The sequence below is a fragment of the Bombina bombina genome, chromosome 11 (genome assembly GCF_027579735.1).
Source record: "Bombina bombina isolate aBomBom1 chromosome 11, aBomBom1.pri, whole genome shotgun sequence".
Lineage (NCBI taxonomy): Eukaryota > Metazoa > Chordata > Amphibia > Anura > Bombinatoridae > Bombina > Bombina bombina.
In genome coordinates, this window is record NC_069509.1 from 56,841,554 (window position 1) to 56,860,259 (window position 18,706).

Here is an 18,706-nt window from a genome sequence, read left to right on the forward strand (position 1 = left end):
ATAGCAACTAAGAACGGCGAACGGTTGAAATTAATAAAGGTACTTTCTGCATGAAGTATCTTATACTTCATGAATGAAAGTGCCCTTTATTTGTTTCAATAGTCAACCCTAGCGTTTCAAAAACGCTATGGTTGACTTTTGCTTTAAGTTATAGGAAAAACATAATTTAACTTTTTTATTTTTTGTCCAATTACATATTTAACGGGAGGCTAAACACTAAATGCATTTCATGAACCTTCATCTGATTATGGTGTTGCCATTTTGAAACCTAGGTTCCACTGCAAGTATCTGAAGGAGAATTGCTGCACATGTGCAAACACATCTGCATTGGAATATGCTGAAAACTAGATTTCAACATGGTGTTACCCATATCTAGAAGGAGTCAGGGGAATAACCTCAATATTGTGCTTATAAAATGAATTTGGTGTTTAACATCCCTTTAAGTTTAATGTCCCTTTTAACTGTATTTACATATTTCTGATTGTTGTTTTTCTTGTTCCCTACAGAGCAGAGAAGACGGAAGTACTCAGTGAAGATCTGCTGCAGGTAAGCAGGAACAGAGGACGTTATTCTCCCATCCATTCCTTTCATTTACAAACTCTCCCTCTCACTGTAATGTGCTTATTATATATCCCAGCCCTAACGTACTGAAACATTTCTCACAGTCTGAGGAAAATGGTGGTTTTGTCGCTGTTTTGATGTGGGGAAATGTGGTTCCAAGCCCAGCGCTGTCTTTGCCAAGGCACTTACTGTCCTGTGCCAATGTATTTGCTTCTGAGGACGAATACTCATAGGCTTCATAATAAAAACAGAAACCAGCGAGCCAAAACATGTGTTTTCCTGCATAATACAGTTTTGTTTCACTAAGATGATATCCATGATATTCTATAAGAAATCCTTTTATGGAAAGACTCATTTTAAATTCTCAGGTAGTTGCATAAATAACTTTAGTTGTGTGCTGTGGTAAATCTATTATGTTCGCCTAACAGCACATACTGCTCATAATTCACTCTCACACACACATCTCTGTCTCTCTCTCTGTCACACTTTCTCTGTCTCTCTCTCTCACACACATCTCTGTCTCTCTCTGTCACACTTTCTCTCTCTCTCTGTCACTCTTTTTCTCTCTCTCTCTCTCTCTCTCTCTCTCTCTGTCTCTCTCTCTCTGTCACACCTCCTCTGTCTCTCTCTCTCTCTGTCACACCTCCTCTGTCTCTCTCTGTCACACCTCCTCTGTCTCTCTCTCTCTCTCTCTCTCTCTCTCTCTCTCTCTCTCTCTGTCACACTTCCTCTGTCTCTCTCTCTCTCTCTCTCTCTCTCTCTCTGTCACACCTCCTCTGTCTCTCTCTCTGTCACACCTCCTCTGTCTCTCTCTCTGTCACACCTCCTCTGTCTGTCTCTCTCTGTTACACTTTTTCTGTCTCTCTCTCTCACACACACACACACCTGTCTCTCTCTCTGTCACACTTTCTCTGTCTCTCTCTCACACACACACACACACACACACACACACACACACACATCTCTGTCTCTCTCTGTCACACCTCCTCTGTCTCTCTCTCTCTCTGTCACACTTTCTCTCTCTCTCTCTGTCATACCCTCTCTCTCTCTCTGTCATACCCTCTGTCTCTCTCTCTGTCACACCCTCTGTCTCTCTGTCACACCCTCTGTCTCTCTCTCTGTCTCTCGCTCTGTCACACTTTCTCTGTCTCTCTCTCTGTCACACTTTCTCTGTCTCTCTCTCTGTCACACTTTCTCTGTCTCTCTCTCTGTCACACTTTCTCTGTCTCTCTCTCTCACACACATCTCTGTCTCTCTCTGTCACACTTTCTCTCTCTCTCTCTCTCTCTCTCTCTCTCTCTCTCTCTCTCTCTCTCTCTCTCTCTGTCACACCTCCTCTGTCTCTCTCTCTCTCTCTGTCACACCTCCTCTGTCTCTCTCTCTCTCTCTCTCTCTCTCTGTCACACCTCCTCTGTCTCTCTCTCTCTGTCACACCTCCTCTGTCTCTCTCTCTCTCTCTCTCTCTCTCTCTCTCTCTCTCTCTCTGTCACACTTCCTCTCTCTCTCTCTCTCTCTCTCTCTCTGTCACACCTCCTCTGTCTCTCTCTCTGTCACACCTCCTCTGTCTGTCTCTCTCTGTTACACTTTCTCTGTCTCTCTCTCTCTCTCACACACACACACACCTCTGTCTCTCTCTCTGTCACACTTTCTCTGTCTCTCTCTCACACACACACACACACCCCTCTGTCTCTCTCTGTCACACTTTCTCTGTCTCTCTCTCACACACACACACACACACATCTCTGTCTCTCTCTGTCACACTTTCTCTCTCTCTCTCTGTCACACTTTCTCTGTCTCTCTCTCTCTCTCTGTCATACCCTCTCTCTCTCTGTCATACCCTCTGTCTCTCTCTCTGTCACACCCTCTGTCTCTCTCTCTGTCACACCCTCTGTCTCTCTCTCTGTCTCTCGCTCTGTCACACTTTCTCTGTCTCTCGCTCTGTCACACTTTCTCTGTCTCTCGCTCTGTCACACTTTCTCTGTCTCTCTCTCTGTCACACTTTCTCTGTCTCTCTCTCTGTCACACTTTCTCTGTCTCTCTCTCTGTCACACTTTCTCTGTCTCTCTCTCTGTCACACTTTCTCTGTCTCTTTCTTCCGCAAATTACTTCTGATCCTGCTTCCTTTCAACTTGAGATCATAACTACTTGTTCTGATGTTGCTCTTTTATATACAAATAATAGAAAATGCTTTCACCTATAGCTTTATTAAATCCCTTAATATACTTGAAGATTTATATCATATCACCTGTCTCCCTTTTCTCCTTAGTCTAAAACTCTCGTTTTAAAGCCTGTCCTTAGATCTCCCAAGCAGGCCAGATTTGGAAGATATCTGAACTAGACTACATGTGAAATAATAAGCTCATTAGTAAACATTATTATTTTACCTGCTCTCACCCAAGGTAATCCTGAAAATCTGGCCTGTTAGGGAGTCCCGAGGACAGGTTTAAAAACCAGTAATCTAAGCCATTGTTTCTCAACCGCTGGCCTTGAGTAACCCCAACAGGCCAGGTTTTCATTAAAGCTGAACCAGTGCACAGGTGAAATAATCCGTTGACGGTGAGAGCAAGTTAGTAACCTTGGTGTTACTGATCAGCTGATTATTTCACCTGTGCACTGGTTCAGCTGTAATCGGGTTACTTGAGGACAGCGGTTGAGAAACACTGATCTAAGCTATACAAATTTAGGTCACAGACTTTTTTGGTAAGTTGTACCAGTTGCCTATGTACAGATTCCAAATTACTTCTATTCTTCTTAAGATATGGCCTCCAGACCTGCACATAATATTCTGTATGAGGCTTAACTTGTGATCTGTAACGTGGCAAAAGAACCTTACTATTTCTGCTGTAAATACCTATGCAACAAGCATTCTACTGGCCTTACCCGCTGCAATACTACATTGTTTGTCAGACAATATGAAACCTCCACCTTCCTCCTCTCTGTCCCATCACCTTCTCCCTTTTTTGGGCTCAATCTATCAATCAAGGGCGGACAGGGGTGTACATATTATCCCCTGCCTACCCAAGCTGTCCTGTGGCAGGCAGCAATCCGCTGCCTGAATTTAACATTGCACACAAGCTCTGTTTCTCCTGTTAAGTGTAGTCAGTCCACGGGTCATCCATTACTTATGGGATTATATCTCCTCCCTAACAGGAAGTGCAAGAGGATCACCCAAGCAGAGCTGCTATATAGCTCCTCCCCTCTACGTCATACCCAGTCATTCTCTTGCACCTAACTAATAGATAGGACGTGTGAGAGGACTGTGGTTGTTAAACTTAGTTTTTATTTCTTCAATCAAAAGTTTATTTTAAACGGCACCGGAGTGTGTTGTTTCTTCTCAGGCAGCATTAGAAGAAGAATCTACCTGTGTTTGTGTATGATCTTAGCGGTCGTAACTAAGATCCACTTGCTGTTCTCAGCCATTCTGAGGAGTGAGGTAACTTCAGAACAGGGGATAGCAGGCAGGGCTCACCTGCAAGGAGGTATGTTGCAGTATATTATTTTCTAAGGAATGGAATTGACTGAGAAAATACTGCTAATACCGATGTAATGTAAGTGCAGCCTTAAATGCAGTAGTAGCGACTGGTATCAGGCTGATATGTATGTATGTATACACTGAGGTATTTCTGGGGAATGGAATTTCACTAAGAAAATACTGTATATATTTAAGTAATATTTGAGCCTCCACTGCAGTGAAAGCGACTAGCAGCAGGCTTATTAATAACATTTCATAATTTCATTTTTAAAACGTTTACTGGCATGTTAATCGTTTTTTTCTGAGGTACTTGGTGATAAAACTTTATGGGCATGATTTTTACCACATGGCTGTCGTTTCTTTCTGAATAAAATCAGTTTACTGAGCTTCCCCACTGTTGTAATATGAGTGGGAGGGGCCTATTTTAGCGCTTTATTGCGCAGTAAAAATTTAGTCACAGTCTTCCTATTTCTTCCTCCATGATCCAGGACGTCTCTACAGAGCCCAGGGGTCTCCAAAACTAGTTTTGAGGGAGGTAATCAGTCACAGCAGACCTGTGAGAGTGTGTTTTGACTGTGATAAAAACGTTAATATTAAATTGTTATACGTTTTTGGGTACTAAGGGGTTAATCATCCATTTGCTGGTGGGTGCAATCCTTTGCTAACTTAATGCATTTACTGTGAAAATTTGGTTGCTATAACTAATTTGGTTCATTGTTATTTCAACTGTGTCAGTTTTTTGTGCTTCTTAAAGGCACAGTAGCGTTTTTTATATTGCTTGTAAATTTATTTGAAAAGTATTTTCCAAGCTTGCTAGTCTCATTGCTAGTTTGTTTAAACATGTCTGACACAGATGAATCTCTTTGTTCAATATGTTTAAAGGCCAATGTGGAGCCCAATAGAAATTTGTGTACTAATTGCATTGATGCTACTTTAAATAAAAGCCAATCTGTACATGTAAAGAAAATTTCACCAGACAACGAGGGGGAAGTTATGCCGACTAACTCTCCTCACGTGTCAGTACCTTCGCCTCCCGCTCAGGAGGTGCGTGATATTGTGGCGCCAAGTACATCAGGGCGGCCCATACAAATCACTTTGCAAGACATGGCTAATGTTATGACTGAAGTACTATCTAAATTGCCAGAATTTAGGGGTAAACGCGATCACTCTGGGATAAGAACAGAGTGTGCTGATAATAATAGAGCCATGTCTGATACTGCGTCACAATTTGCAGAACATGAGGACGGAGAGCTTCATTCTGTGGGTGACGGATCTGATCCAAGTAAACTGGACTCAGACATTTCAAATTTTAAATTTAAGCTTGAGAACCTCCGTGTATTACTAGGGGAGGTATTAGCGGCTCTGAATGATTGTAACACGGTTGCAATTCCAGAGAAAATATGTAGGCTGGATAAATATTTTGCGGTACCGGCGTGTACTGACGTTTTTCCTATACCTAAAAGGCTTACAGAAATTGTTAACAAGGAGTGGGATAGACCCGGTGTGCCTTTTTCACCCCCTCCTATATTTAGAAAAATGTTTCCAATAGACGCCACCACACGGGACTTATGGCAGACGGTCCCTAAGGTGGAGGGAGCAGTTTCTACTCTGGCTAAGCGCACCACTATCCCGGTGGAGGATAGCTGTGCTTTTTCAGATCCAAAGGATAAAAAGTTAGAGGGTTACCTTAAGAAAATGTTTGTTCAGCAAGGTTTTATATTACAACCCCTTGCATGCATTGCGCCTGTCACGGCTGCGGCGGCATTCTGGTTTGAGTCTCTGGAAGAGACCCTTAGCACAGCTCCATTGGATGAGATTATAGACAAGCTTAAAGTCCTTAAGCTAGCTAATTCATTTATTTCTGATGCCGTAGTACACTTAACTAAACTTACGGCTAAGAACTCCGGATTCGCCATTCAAGCGCGTAGAGCGCTGTGGCTTAAATCCTGGTCAGCCGATGTGACTTCTAAATCTAAATTGCTTAACATCCCTTTCAAAGGGCAGACATTATTCGGGCCCGGTTTGAAAGAAATTATCGCTGACATTACTGGAGGTAAGGGCCATGCCCTGCCTCAAGACAGGGCCAAACCAAGGGCTAAACAGTCTAATTTTCGTGCCTTTCGTAACTTCAAGGCAGGAGCAGCATCAACTTCCTCCGCTCCAAGACAGGAAGGAACTGTTGCTCGCTACAGACAGGGCTGGAAACCTAACCAGTCCTGGAACAAGGGCAAGCAGGCCAGAAAACCTGCTGCTGCCCCTAAGACAGCATGAAGTGAGGGCCCCCGATCCGGAAACGGATCTAGTGGGGGGCAGACTTTCTCTCTTCGCCCAGGCTTGGGCAAGAGATGTCCAGGATCCCTGGGCGTTAGAGATCATATCTCAGGGATATCTTCTGGACTTCAAAGCTTCTCCTCCAAAAGGGAGATTTCATCTTTCAAGGTTGTCAGCAAACCAGATAAAGAAAGAGGCGTTTCTACGCTGTGTACAAGACCTTTTACTAATGGGAGTGATCCACCCAGTTCCGCGGTTGGAACACGGACAAGGGTTTTACTCAAATCTGTTTGTGGTTCCCAAAAAAGAGGGAACCTTCAGACCAATCTTGGACTTAAAGATCCTAAACAAATTCCTAAGAGTTCCATCGTTCAAAATGGAAACTATTCGGACCATCTTACCTATGATCCAAAAGGGTCAGTACATGACCACAGTGGATTTAAAGGATGCCTACATTCACATACCGATTCACAAGGATCATTACTGGTATCTAAGGTTTGCCTTCCTAAACAGGCATTACCAGTTTGTAGCTCTTCCCTTCGGGTTAGCTACAGCTCCAAGAATCTTTACAAAGGTTCTGGGCTCTCTTCTGGCGGTACTAAGACCGCGAGGAATAGCGGTAGCTCCGTACCTAGACGACATTCTGATACAAGCGTCAAGTTTCCAAACTGCCAAGTCTCATACAGAGTTAGTTCTGGCATTTCTAAGGTCGCATGGGTGGAAGGTGAACGTAGAAAAGAGTTCTCTATTGCCACTCACAAGAGTTCCCTTCTTGGGGACTCTTATAGATTCTGTAGAAATGAAAATTTACCTGACAGAGGACAGGTTATCAAAACTTCTAAATGCTTGCCGTGTCCTTCATTCCATTCAACACCCGTCAGTGGCTCAATGCATGGAGGTAATCGGCTTAATGGTAGCGGCAATGGACATAGTACCTTTTGCACGCCTGCATCTCAGACCGCTGCAATTGTGCATGCTAAGTCAGTGGAATGGGGATTACTCAGATTTGTCCCCTATGCTAAATCTGGATCAAGAGACCAGAGATTCTCTTCTATGGTGGCTTTCTCGGCCACATCTGTCCAGGGGGATGCCATTCAGCAGGCCAGATTGGACGATTGTAACAGACGCCAGCCTGCTAGGTTGGGGCGCTGTCTGGAATTCCCTGAAGACTCATGGATCATGGACTCAGGAGGAGAGACTCCTTCCAATAAACATTCTGGAATTAAGAGCAGTTTTCAATGCTCTTCTGGCTTGGCCTCAGTTAGCAACTCTGAGGTTCATCAGGTTTCAGTCGGACAACATCACGACTGTGGCTTACATCAACCATCAGGGAGGGACAAGGAGTTCCCTAGCGATGATGGAAGTCTCAAAGATAATTCGCTGGGCAGAGTCTCACTCTTGCCACCTGTCAGCGATCCACATCCCAGGCGTGGAGAACTGGGAGGCAGATTTCCTAAGTCGCCAGACTTTTCATCCGGGGGAGTGGGAACTTCATCCGGAGGTGTTTACCCAACTGCTTCATCATTGGGGCAAACCAGATCTGGATCTCATGGCGTCTCGCCAGAACGCCAAGCTTCCTTGTTACGGATCCAGGTCCAGGGACCCGGGAGCGGTACTGATAGATGCTCTGACAGCACCTTGGGTTATGGCTTATGTGTTTCCACCCTTCCCGATGCTTCCTCGATTGATTGCCAGGATCAAACAGGAGAGAGCATCAATGATTCTAATAGCGCCTGCGTGGCCACGCAGGACCTGGTATGCAGATCTAGTGGACATGTCGTCCTGTCCACCATGGTCTCTGCCTCTGAGACAGGACCTTCTGATTCAGGGTCCTTTCAAACATCCAAATCTAATTTCTCTGAGGCTGACTGCATGGAGATTGAACGCTTGATTCTATCAAAGCGGGGATTCTCGGAGTCAGTGATTGATACCTTAATACAGGCTAGGAAACCTGTTACCAGGAAAATTTACCATAAAATATGGCGTAAATACTTATATTGGTGCGAATCCAAGAGTTACTCATGGAGTAAGGTTAGGATTCCTAGGATTTTGTCTTTTCTACAAGAAGGTTTAGAAAAGGGTTTATCTGCTAGTTCGTTAAAGGGACAGATCTCAGCTCTGTCTATCCTTTTACACAAACGTCTGTCAGAAGTTCCAGACGTTCAGGCTTTTTGTCAGGCTTTGGCTAGGATTAGGACTGTTGCTCCGCCGTGGAGCTTAAACTTAGTTCTTAACGTTCTGCAAGGTGTTCCGTTTGAACCCCTTCATTCCATTGATATCAAGCTGTTATCTTGGAAAGTTCTGTTTTTAATGGCTATTTCCTCGGCTCGAAGAGTCTCTGAGTTATTGGCCTTACATTGTGATTCTCCTTATCTGATTTTTCATTCAGACAAGGTAGTTCTGCGTACTAAACCTGGGTTCTTACCTAAGGTAGTCACTAACAAGAATATCAATCAAGAGATTGTTGTTCCATCATTGTGCCCTAACCCTTCTTCAAAGAAGGAACGACTTCTGCACAATCTGGACGTCGTCCGTGCCCTGAAATTTTATTTGCAGGCAACTAAGGATTTTCGTCAAACTTCTTCCCTGTTTGTCGTTTATTCTGGACAGAGGAGAGGTCAAAAAGCTTCGGCTACCTCTCTCTCTTTTTGGCTTCGTAGCATAATACATTTAGCATATGAGACTGCTGGACAGCAGCCTCCTGAAAGGATTACAGCTCATTCTACTAGAGCTGTGGCTTCCACTTGGGCCTTTAAGAATTAAGCCTCTGTTGAACAGATTTGCAAGGCTGCAACTTGGTCTTCACTTCACACTTTTTCAAAATTTTACAAATTTGACACTTTTGCTTCTTCGGAGGCTGTTTTTGGGAGAAAGGTTCTACAGGCAGTGGTTCCTTCCGTGTAAAGATCCTGCCTTTCCCTCCCGTCATCCGTGTACTTTTAGCTTTGGTATTGGTATCCCATAAGTAATGGATGACCCGTGGACTGACTACACTTAACAGGAGAAAACATAATTTATGCTTACCTGATAAATTCCTTTCTCCTGTAGTGTAGTCAGTCCACGGCCCGCCCTGTTGTTTACGGCAGGTCTATATAGCAGCTCTGCTTGGGTGATCCTCTTGCACTTCCTGTTAGGGAGGAGATATAATCCCATAAGTAATGGATGACCCGTGGACTGACTACACTACAGGAGAAAGGAATTTATCAGGTAAGCATAAATTATGTTTTTGCGCTCGCGTGCAATCCCGCGCTTCTACCACACACAGCCAATCACGCACGGACAGGAGCTGTCAATCTCCCCGGTCAGACGAGACCGGGGAGATTGAAATTCTCCACCTAAGAGTTGGAGAAGAGGGTAGGAAGCAACGGTCTGATGACTGCTGCTTGGTAAATACTGACTGCAGGTTCTCTTGTGAGAACCTGCAGTCAAAGGAAGGAGAAAGGCTCTTTGTATCTGTCTCCACTTCGCTCTGTCTCCCTCTCTGTCCTTTTAATTTCTCCTCTCTCTATTTTCCCCTCTCCTTCACTTTTATGGCCAATTAACCCTTCATCTCTCCACCCTCTATCTATTTTCCCTCTCAACCCTCTCTCTTTTCCCTCTCCCCTCTCTCTATCTCTTTTCCCTCTCCCATTTTCTATCCTGTTCCACTCTCTCTCCTCCTCTTTCTCCTTTTTTCCTTCCATAAGGCAGGGAGAGTCCACGACTTAATTCCTTACTGTTGGGAAATACAACACCTGGCCACCAGGAGAAGGCAAAGACACCCCAGCCAAAAGCTTAAATATCCCTACCACTTCCCCTATCCCCCAGTCATTCTTTGCCTTTTCGTCACTATAGGAGATTTGGATAGTCCTGTAATGGGTATGTTCCCTTCCAGAAAGGACTGGAGTTTTAAGTATTCGAGTCTGGAGATGCAGGGAAAGTTTTTCTGCGAACCCATCCAGACTTTCGCCTAACAGCTCCTGAGCAATCAGTGTTGACGAGTTTCACAGCTTGCTGTTAGACACTCAAGTCCATGTCAGAGCGTCGCTGCAAGATTGTCACACTTAAGAGGCTGTGCCTGTTCCACAGCATGGATCCTGGAGGTTAAGACCGTTTTATATATATATACAATTTTGCTATACAGGGTCACAGTATGGCTCCTTTATGCCTTGATAGGATCAAGGGTTAATATCTCCTTCAGGGAGATTATTTGAACAGCTAGGGGTTATTTATAACTCCCTAATGTGAGAGTTTTTGGGCTCATTGTGTGCTTTTGGCTTGCGACATACAGGTTTCACTTTCATTTTTGTGTATTGCGCAGCTCCTAATAGCTTAGCACCTTTTTCATAGCAGGGGAAGTCCTGTCCTACGCACCACGTGACCGGATGCAGTCTTTTCATTTTCCTACGATCCTGCTGCAGACACTCCTAAGGAGAGTGTTTTCACTGTTAGCTGTCTGGATCTAGGAGGTGTTGAGCCATTGGGATTATAAAGGTGCCGTTTTTTTTTAATAAAAGTTTTTTTTTGTCTTTTTTTTTTGTCTTTTTTTTTTTTGTCTGTCCTCCTGTGGATATATACTTAGCTATGGAGGACTCTGATACTACATTAGAAGGTTCCGCTCCTTCTGTACTGATTTATAATTCCTGTTTATATTGGGAGGAGGCCGTGGTTTGCTCACCTGCTCAATTTTGTTCCATTTGCCTAAGCACTGTTCTAAAGTCTAAGAAGGGAAGCAAGCTTGATAATACTCATAGCGCTATTAGCCCCTCTGAGCCGTCTTCTTCTCAGGAATCTGTGTCCAGAGAGATTACTACCCTTTCTACACTACCCGCTCAACATGCAGTTCCCCGCGGCTGAACTAACCCTTCAGCTGGAGGGGGCCTTTTTTCCTGCCGACTCTACAGCGCAGTTACAATCTGCGGTGTCTGCGGCCCTGAGTGCCTTACCTCCCTCTAGCAAACGTAAGAGAAAAAGGTTAAACATAGTTCTCCTGACCTAGAGTCATCTAAATATTTGTCGGATTTAGCTACTATGTCCCAGCTATCCGAGGATGCGTTAATCTCTGTAGCTTCAGTGGGTCAACTTTCTGAGTTGGAGACTTCAGTTTCTAAACCTATTTTAGCGGAGGAACCCTCCTTTAGATTTAAAATTGAGCATCTGCGTTTTTAATTAAATGAGGTTCTGTCTATGCTAGAGGTTCCAGAGGCTAAACTCCATGAGGAACCTAAGATCCCTAAATTAGACAGGGTTTATGAAGACAGGAAGGTCCCTCTGACTTTTCCTGTGCTAGGCGAACATTATTAGTTACGAATGGGAAAGAATAGGAACTTCCTTTTCTCCCTCATCTACTTTTAAAAAATTATTCCCGGTCCCTGACTCTCAATTGGATTAGTGAAGCTCCATTCCTAAGGTGGATGGCGCTATTTCTACGCTGGCTAAGCGTACTACTATCCTCCTGGAGGATAGTTCTTCTTTTAGAGAGCCTATGGATAAGAAAATGGAAATCTTTCTGAGGAAGATGTTTCAACATTCAGGGTTTTTATTTTAACCAGCGGCAGCTGTAGCCGCGGTTGCTGGAGCAGCTACTTACTGGTGCGACACTCTGTCTGAGCTCATTGAGGTGGAAACTTCCCTCGAGGATATTCAGGAGAGAATTATAGCTCTGAGAATTGCTAACTCCTTCATCTGTGACGCAAATATGCAGATTATTTGTCTAAATGCAAAGGCTTCTGGCTTTGCGGTCTTAGCCCGCCGGGCTCTCTGGTTGAAGTCTTGGTCTGTGGATATGACTTTTAAATCCAGACTCCTTTCTCTTCCTTTCAAGGGGAAGATTCTATTTGGTCCAGGGCTGGACTCCATTATTTCTACAGTTACCAGAGGGAAAGGTGCCATCCTACAGCAGGATAAGAAGAATAGGCCTAAGGGACGGCAATTGTCTAATTTTCATTCCTTTTGTTCTGACAAATCACGACGACAGCAATCCTCATCCAAGTCAGAGCAGCCCAAGAGTACTTGGAAGCTGGCTCAGTCCTGGAATAAGTCCAAAAAGACTAAGAAGCCCGCAGAGAACAAATCGGCATGAAGCGGGCGGCCCCTGATCCGGGATCAGATAGAGTAGGGGGCAGACTGTCTCTTTTTTTCAGACGCTTGGTTCCAGGACGTACAGGATCCTTGGGTCCTGGAGGTTGTATCTCAGGGATACCAGATAGGTTTCAAATCTCATCCGCCCAGGGGCAGATTCCTACTCTCCCCCCTTAACTCCACCCCCCAGTCATTTTCTTTGCCGGCTCTAAGCAGGAAGGGTAAAGTGAAAGAGGTGTTAAACTGTTTTATCTTCAATCAAGAGTTTGTTATTTTTAAATGTTACCGGTGTTGTACTATTTACTCTCAGGCAGGAGATAGATGAAGATTTCTGCCTGGAGGATGATGATCTTAGCATTTGTAACTAAGGACCTCTGCTGTTCCCACAGAAGCTGAAGAGTACAGGAAAACTTCAGTGTGAGGAACGGTTTCTTGCTATACAGCAATGAGGTATGTTTAGTCATTTTTTCTGCAGAGACTGTGATAACTCAGAAAGGCTGACAGTATCCCCATTAGGGGAAGGGTAAGCAGTAATCCTAGTTTATAAGGGGTATTACTAGCTTGCATAAAGGGCTAAACTTATGGGCACTCAGTTTGTATGATATATTAAGCAAACGTTTGTGTGTTCTGGGAGTACTGTTTTTATTTCCTTTGGGACATCTGTTTTTGACTTATTTGGTGTTTTTATAACCCACATGGCTTAAAAATCGTTTGGTAGATTTGTGTGTAGGCCCCAGCAACATCGAGTGAGAGGGGCGGGGCCTATTTTTGCGCCTCAGTTGCGCAGTTGTTTTACATAGACAAGCAGCAAGCTACAACAGGAGGGTCCTGGTGCACTTCTAAGGGCCTAATCAAAGCTTTTTTCCCACATTATCGATCCTTGAGGGCAGGTAGGCGCCACAGCAGAGCTGTGGCAGGGTGCTGACAAGGGTTTTGCCGGTTTTTGAACACTTTTCAATCCGGTTTTCACATTTGAGGGTTAATTGCCTTAATACTTGTGGTGCAATCTTACTAAAGCTTGATGTGTATACTGTAAAAATTTCTGAAAATTTGGGGTAATTTTAAGCAGTTTTGCAGTTTGTGTATGCCTTTTTCTTTCATGTAATTAACAAGAGTCCATGAGCTAGTGACGTATGGGATATACATTCCTACCAGGAGGGGCAAAGTTTCCCAAACCTTAAAATGCCTATAAATACACCCCTCACCACACCCACAAATCAGTTTTTACAAACTTTGCCTCCAAGGGAGGTGGTGAAGTAAGTTTGTGCTAGATTCTACGTTGATATGCGCTCCGCAGCAAGTTGGAGCCCGGTTTTCCTCTCAGCGTGCAGTGAATGTCAGAGGGATGTGAAGAGAGTATTGCCTATTGAATGCAGTGATCTCCTTCTACGGGGTCTATTTCATAAGGTTCTCTGTTATCGGTCGTAGAGATTCATCTCTTACCTCCCTTTTCAGATCGACGATATACTCTTATATTTACCATTTCCTCTACTGATTCTCGTTTCAGTACTGGTTTGGCTTTCTACAAACATGTAGATGAGTGTCCTGGGGTAAGTAAGTCTTATTTTCTGTGACACTCTAAGCTATGGTTGGGCACTTTATTTATAAAGTTCTAAATATATGTATTCAAACATTTATTTGCCTTGACTCAGAATGTTCAACTTTCCTTATTTCCAGACAGTCAGTTTCATATTTGGGATTATGCATTGAATTATCATATTTTTTCTTACCTCAAAAATTTGACTTTTTTCCCTGTGGGCTGTTAGGCTCGCGGGGGCTGAAAATGCTTCATTTTATTGCGTCATTCTTGGCGCGGACTTTTTTGGCGCAAAAATTCTTTTCCGTTTCCGGCGTCATACGTGTCGCCGGAAGTTGCGTCATTTTTTGACGTTATTTTGCGCCAAAAATGTCGGCGTTCCGGATGTGGCGTCATTTTTGGCGCCAAAAGCATTTAGGCGCCAAATAATGTGGGCGTCTTATTTGGCGCTAAAAAATATGGGCGTCGCTTTTGTCTCCACATTATTTCAGTCTCATTTTTCATTTGCTTCTGGTTGCTAGAAGCTTGATGTTTGGCATTTTTTTCCCATTCCTGAAACTGTCTTATAAGGAATTTGATCTATTTTGCTTTATATGTTGTTTTTTCTCTTACATATTGCAAGATGTCTCACGTTGCATCTGAGCCAGAAGATACTACAGGAAAACCACTGCCTGCTGGATCTACCAAAGCTAAGTGTATCTGCTGTAAACTTTTGGTAGCTATTCCTCCAGCTGTTGTTTGTAATAATTGTCATGACAAACTTGTTAAAGCAGATAATATTTCCTTTAGTGATGTACCATTGCCTGTTGCAGTTCCCTCAACATCTAAGGTGCAGAATGTTCCTGATAACATAAGAGATTTTGTTTCTGAATCCATAAAGAAGGCTTTGTCTGTTATTTCTCCTTCTAGTAAACGTAAAAAGTCTTTTAAATCTTCTCTCTCTACAGATGAATTTTTAAATGAACACCATCATTCTGATTCTTTGGACTCTTCTGGTTCAGAGGATTCTATCTCAGAGATTGATGCTGATAAATCTTCATATTTATTTAAGATGGAATTTATTCGCTCTTTACTTAAAGAAGTACTAATTGCTTTAGAAATAGAGGATTCTAGTCCTCTTGATACTAATTCTATACGTTTGGATAAGGTTTTTAAAGCTCCTGCGGTTATTCCAGAAGTCTTTCCTGTTCCTAATGCTATTTCTGCTGTAATTTCCAAGGAATGGGATAAATTGGGTAATTCATTTACTCCTTCTAAACGTTTTAAGCAATTATATCCTGTTCCGCCTGACAGGTTAGAATTTTGGGACAAAATCCCTAAAGTTGATGGGGCTATTTCTACCCTTGCTAAACGTACTACCATTCCTACGTCAGATGGTACCTCGTTTAAGGATCCTTTAGATAGAAAAATTGAATCTTTTCTAAGAAAAGCTTATCTATGTTCAGGTAATCTTCTTAGACCTGCTATATCATTGGCTGATGTTGCTGCAGCTTCAACTTTTTGGTTGGAAACTCTAGCGCAACAAGTAACAAATCGTGATTCTCATGATATTATTATTCTTCTCCAGCATGCTAATAATTTCATCTGTGATGCCATTTTTGATATTATTAGAGTTGATGTTAGGTTTATGTCTCTGGCTATCTTAGCCAGAAGAGCTTTATGGCTTAAGACCTGGAATGCTGATATGGCTTCTAAATCAACTCTACTTTCCATTTCTTTCCAGGGAAACAAATTATTTGGTTCTCAGTTGGATTCTATTATTTCAACTGTTACTGGTGGGAAAGGAACTTTTTTACCACAGGATAAAAAGTCTAAAGGTAAAAACAGGGCTAACAATCGTTTTCGTTCCTTTCGTTTCAACAAAGAACAAAAGCCTGATCCTTCGTCCTCAGGAGCAGTTTCAGTTTGGAAACCATCTCCAGTCTGGAATAAATCCAAGCCTGCTAGAAAGGCAAAGCCTGCTTCTAAGTTCACATGAAGGTACGGCCCTCATTCCAGTTCAGCTGGTAGGGGGCAGGTTACGTTTTTTCAAAGAAATTTGGATCAATTCTGTTCACAATCTTTGGATTCAGAACATTGTTTCAGAAGGGTACAGAATTGGTTTCAAGATGAGACCTCCTGCAAAGAGATTTTTTCTTTCCCATGTCCCAGTAAATCCAGTGAAAGCTCAAGCATTTCTGAATTGTGTTTCAGATCTAGAGTTGGCTGGAGTAATTATGCCAGTTCCAGTTCCGGAACAGGGGATGGGGTTTTATTCAAATCTCTTCATTGTACCAAAGAAGGAGAATTCCTTCAGACCAGTTCTGGATCTAAAATTATTGAATCGTTATGTAAGGATACCAACGTTCAAGATGGTAACTGTAAGGACTATATTGCCTTTTGTTCAGCAAGGGAATTATATGTCCACAATAGATTTACAGGATGCATATCTGCATATTCCGATTCATCCAGATCATTATCAGTTCCTGAGATTCTCTTTTCTAGACAAGCATTACCAATTTTGTGGCTCTACCGTTTGGCCTTGCTACAGCTCCAAGAATTTTCACAAAGATTCTCGGTGCCCTTCTGTCTGTAATCAGAGAACAGGGTATTGTGGTATTTCCTTATTTGGACGATATCTTGGTACTTGCTCAGTCTTTACATTTAGCAGAGTCTCATACGAATCGACTTGTGTTGTTTCTTCAAGATCATGGTTGGAGGATCAATTTACCAAAAAGTTCTTTGATTCCTCAAACAAGGGTAACCTTTCTGGGTTTTCAGATAGATTCAGTGTCCATGACTCTGTCTTTAACAGACAAGAGACGTCTAAAATTGATTACAGCTTGTCGAAACCTTCAGTCTCAATCATTCCCTTCGGTAGCCTTATGCATGGAAATTCTAGGTCTTATGACTGCTGCATCGGACGCGATCCCCTTTGCTCGTTTTCACATGCAACCTCTTCAGCTCTGTATGCTGAACCAATGGTGCAGGGATTACACGAAGATATATCAATTAATATCTTTAAAACCGATTGTTCGACACTCTCTAACGTGGTGGACAGATCACCTTCGTTTAATTCAGGGGGCTTCTTTTGTTCTTCCGACCTGGACTGTAAATTCAACAGATGCAAGTCTCACAGGTTGGGGAGCTGTGTGGGGATCTCTGACGGCACAAGGAGTTTGGGAATCTCAGGAGGTGAGATTACCGATCAATATCTTGGGACTCCGTGCAGTTGTTCTTCTTCCAAGAGTAATCTCCAAGATTCTGAGGGAATGCTCGTTTGTTCTGCTAATAGCTCCGGCATGGCCTCACAGGTTTTGGTATGCGGATCTTGTCCGGATGGCATCTTGCCAACCATGGACTCTTCCGTTAAGACCAGACCTTCTGTCACAAGGTCCTTTTCTCCATCCGGATCTGAAATCCTTAAATTTAAAGGTATGGAGATTGAACGCTTGATTCTTGGTCAAAGAGGTTTCTCTGACTCCGTGATTAATACTATGTTACAGGCTCGTAAATCTGTATCTCGAGAGATATATTATAGAGTCTGGAAGACTTATATTTCTTGGTGTCTTTCTCATCATTTTTCTTGGCATTCTTTTAGAATACCGAGAATTTTACAGTTTCTTCAGGATGGTTTAGATAAGGGTTTGTCCGCAAGTTCTTTGAAAGGACAAATCTCCGCTCTTTCTGTTCTTTTTCACAGAAAGATTGCTATTCTTCCTGATATTCATTGTTTTGTACAAGCTTTGGTTCGTATAAAACCTGTCATTAAGTCAATTTCTCCTCCTTGGAGTTTGAATTTGGTTCTGGGAGCTCTTCAAGCTCCTCTGTTTGAACCTATGCATTCATTGGACATTAAATTACTTTCTTGGAAAGTTTTGTTCCTTTTGGCCATCTCTTCTGCTAGAAGAGTTTCTGAATTATCTGCTCTTTCTTGTGAGTCTCCTTTTCTGATTTTTCATCAGGATAAGGCGGTGTTGCGAACTTCTTTTGAATTTTTACCTAAAGTTGTGAATTCCAACAACATTAGTAGAGAAATTGTGGTTCCTTCATTATGTCCTAATCCTAAGAATTCTAAGGAGAAATCGTTGCATTCTTTGGATGTTGTTAGAGCTTTGAAATATTATGTTGAAGCTACGAAATCTTTCCGTAAGACTTCTAGTCTATTTGTTATCTTTTCCGGTTCTAGGAAAGGCCAGAAAGCTTCTGCCATTTCTTTGGCATCTTGGTTGAAATCTTAAATCATCTTGCCTATGTTGAGTCGGGTAAAATTCCGCCTCAGAGAATTACAGCTCATTCTACTAGGTCAGTATCTACTTCCTGGGCGTTTAGGAATGAAGCTTCGGTTGACCAGATCTGCAAAGCAGCAACTTGGTCCTCTTTGCATACTTTTACTAAATTCTACCATTTTGATGTATTTTCTTCTTCTGAAGCAGTTTTTGGTAGAAAAGTTCTTCAGGCAGCGGTTTCAGTTTGAATCTTCTGCTTATGTTTTTTGTTAAACTTTATTTTGGGTGTGGATTATTTTCAGCAGGAATTGGCTGTCTTTATTTTATCCCTCCCTCTCTAGTGACTCTTGTGTGGAAAGATCCACATCTTGGGTAGTCATTATCCCATACGTCACTAGCTCATGGACTCTTGTTAATTACATGAAAGAAAACATAATTTATGTAAGAACTTACCTGATAAATTCATTTCTTTCATATTAACAAGAGTCCATGAGGCCCACCCTTTTTTGTGGTGGTTATGATTTTTTTGTATAAAGCACAATTATTCCAATTCCTTATTTTATATGCTTCGCACTTTTTTTCTTATCACCCCACTTC

General features: G+C 42.7%; 1 protein-coding gene across 3 annotated transcripts in view; it reads left to right on the plus strand.

Moving 5' to 3' along the window:
* The window catches only part of ARHGAP17 (Rho GTPase activating protein 17), a 272,555-nt gene that overhangs the window by 128,388 nt on the left and 125,461 nt on the right, over positions 1–18,706 (plus strand). For all 3 annotated transcript variants that reach the window (XM_053695197.1, XM_053695198.1, XM_053695196.1), the window contains exon 2: positions 507–546. In XM_053695197.1, the coding sequence (XP_053551172.1) occupies positions 507–546 (40 nt within the window). The remainder of the gene's footprint in view (positions 1–506; positions 547–18,706) is intronic.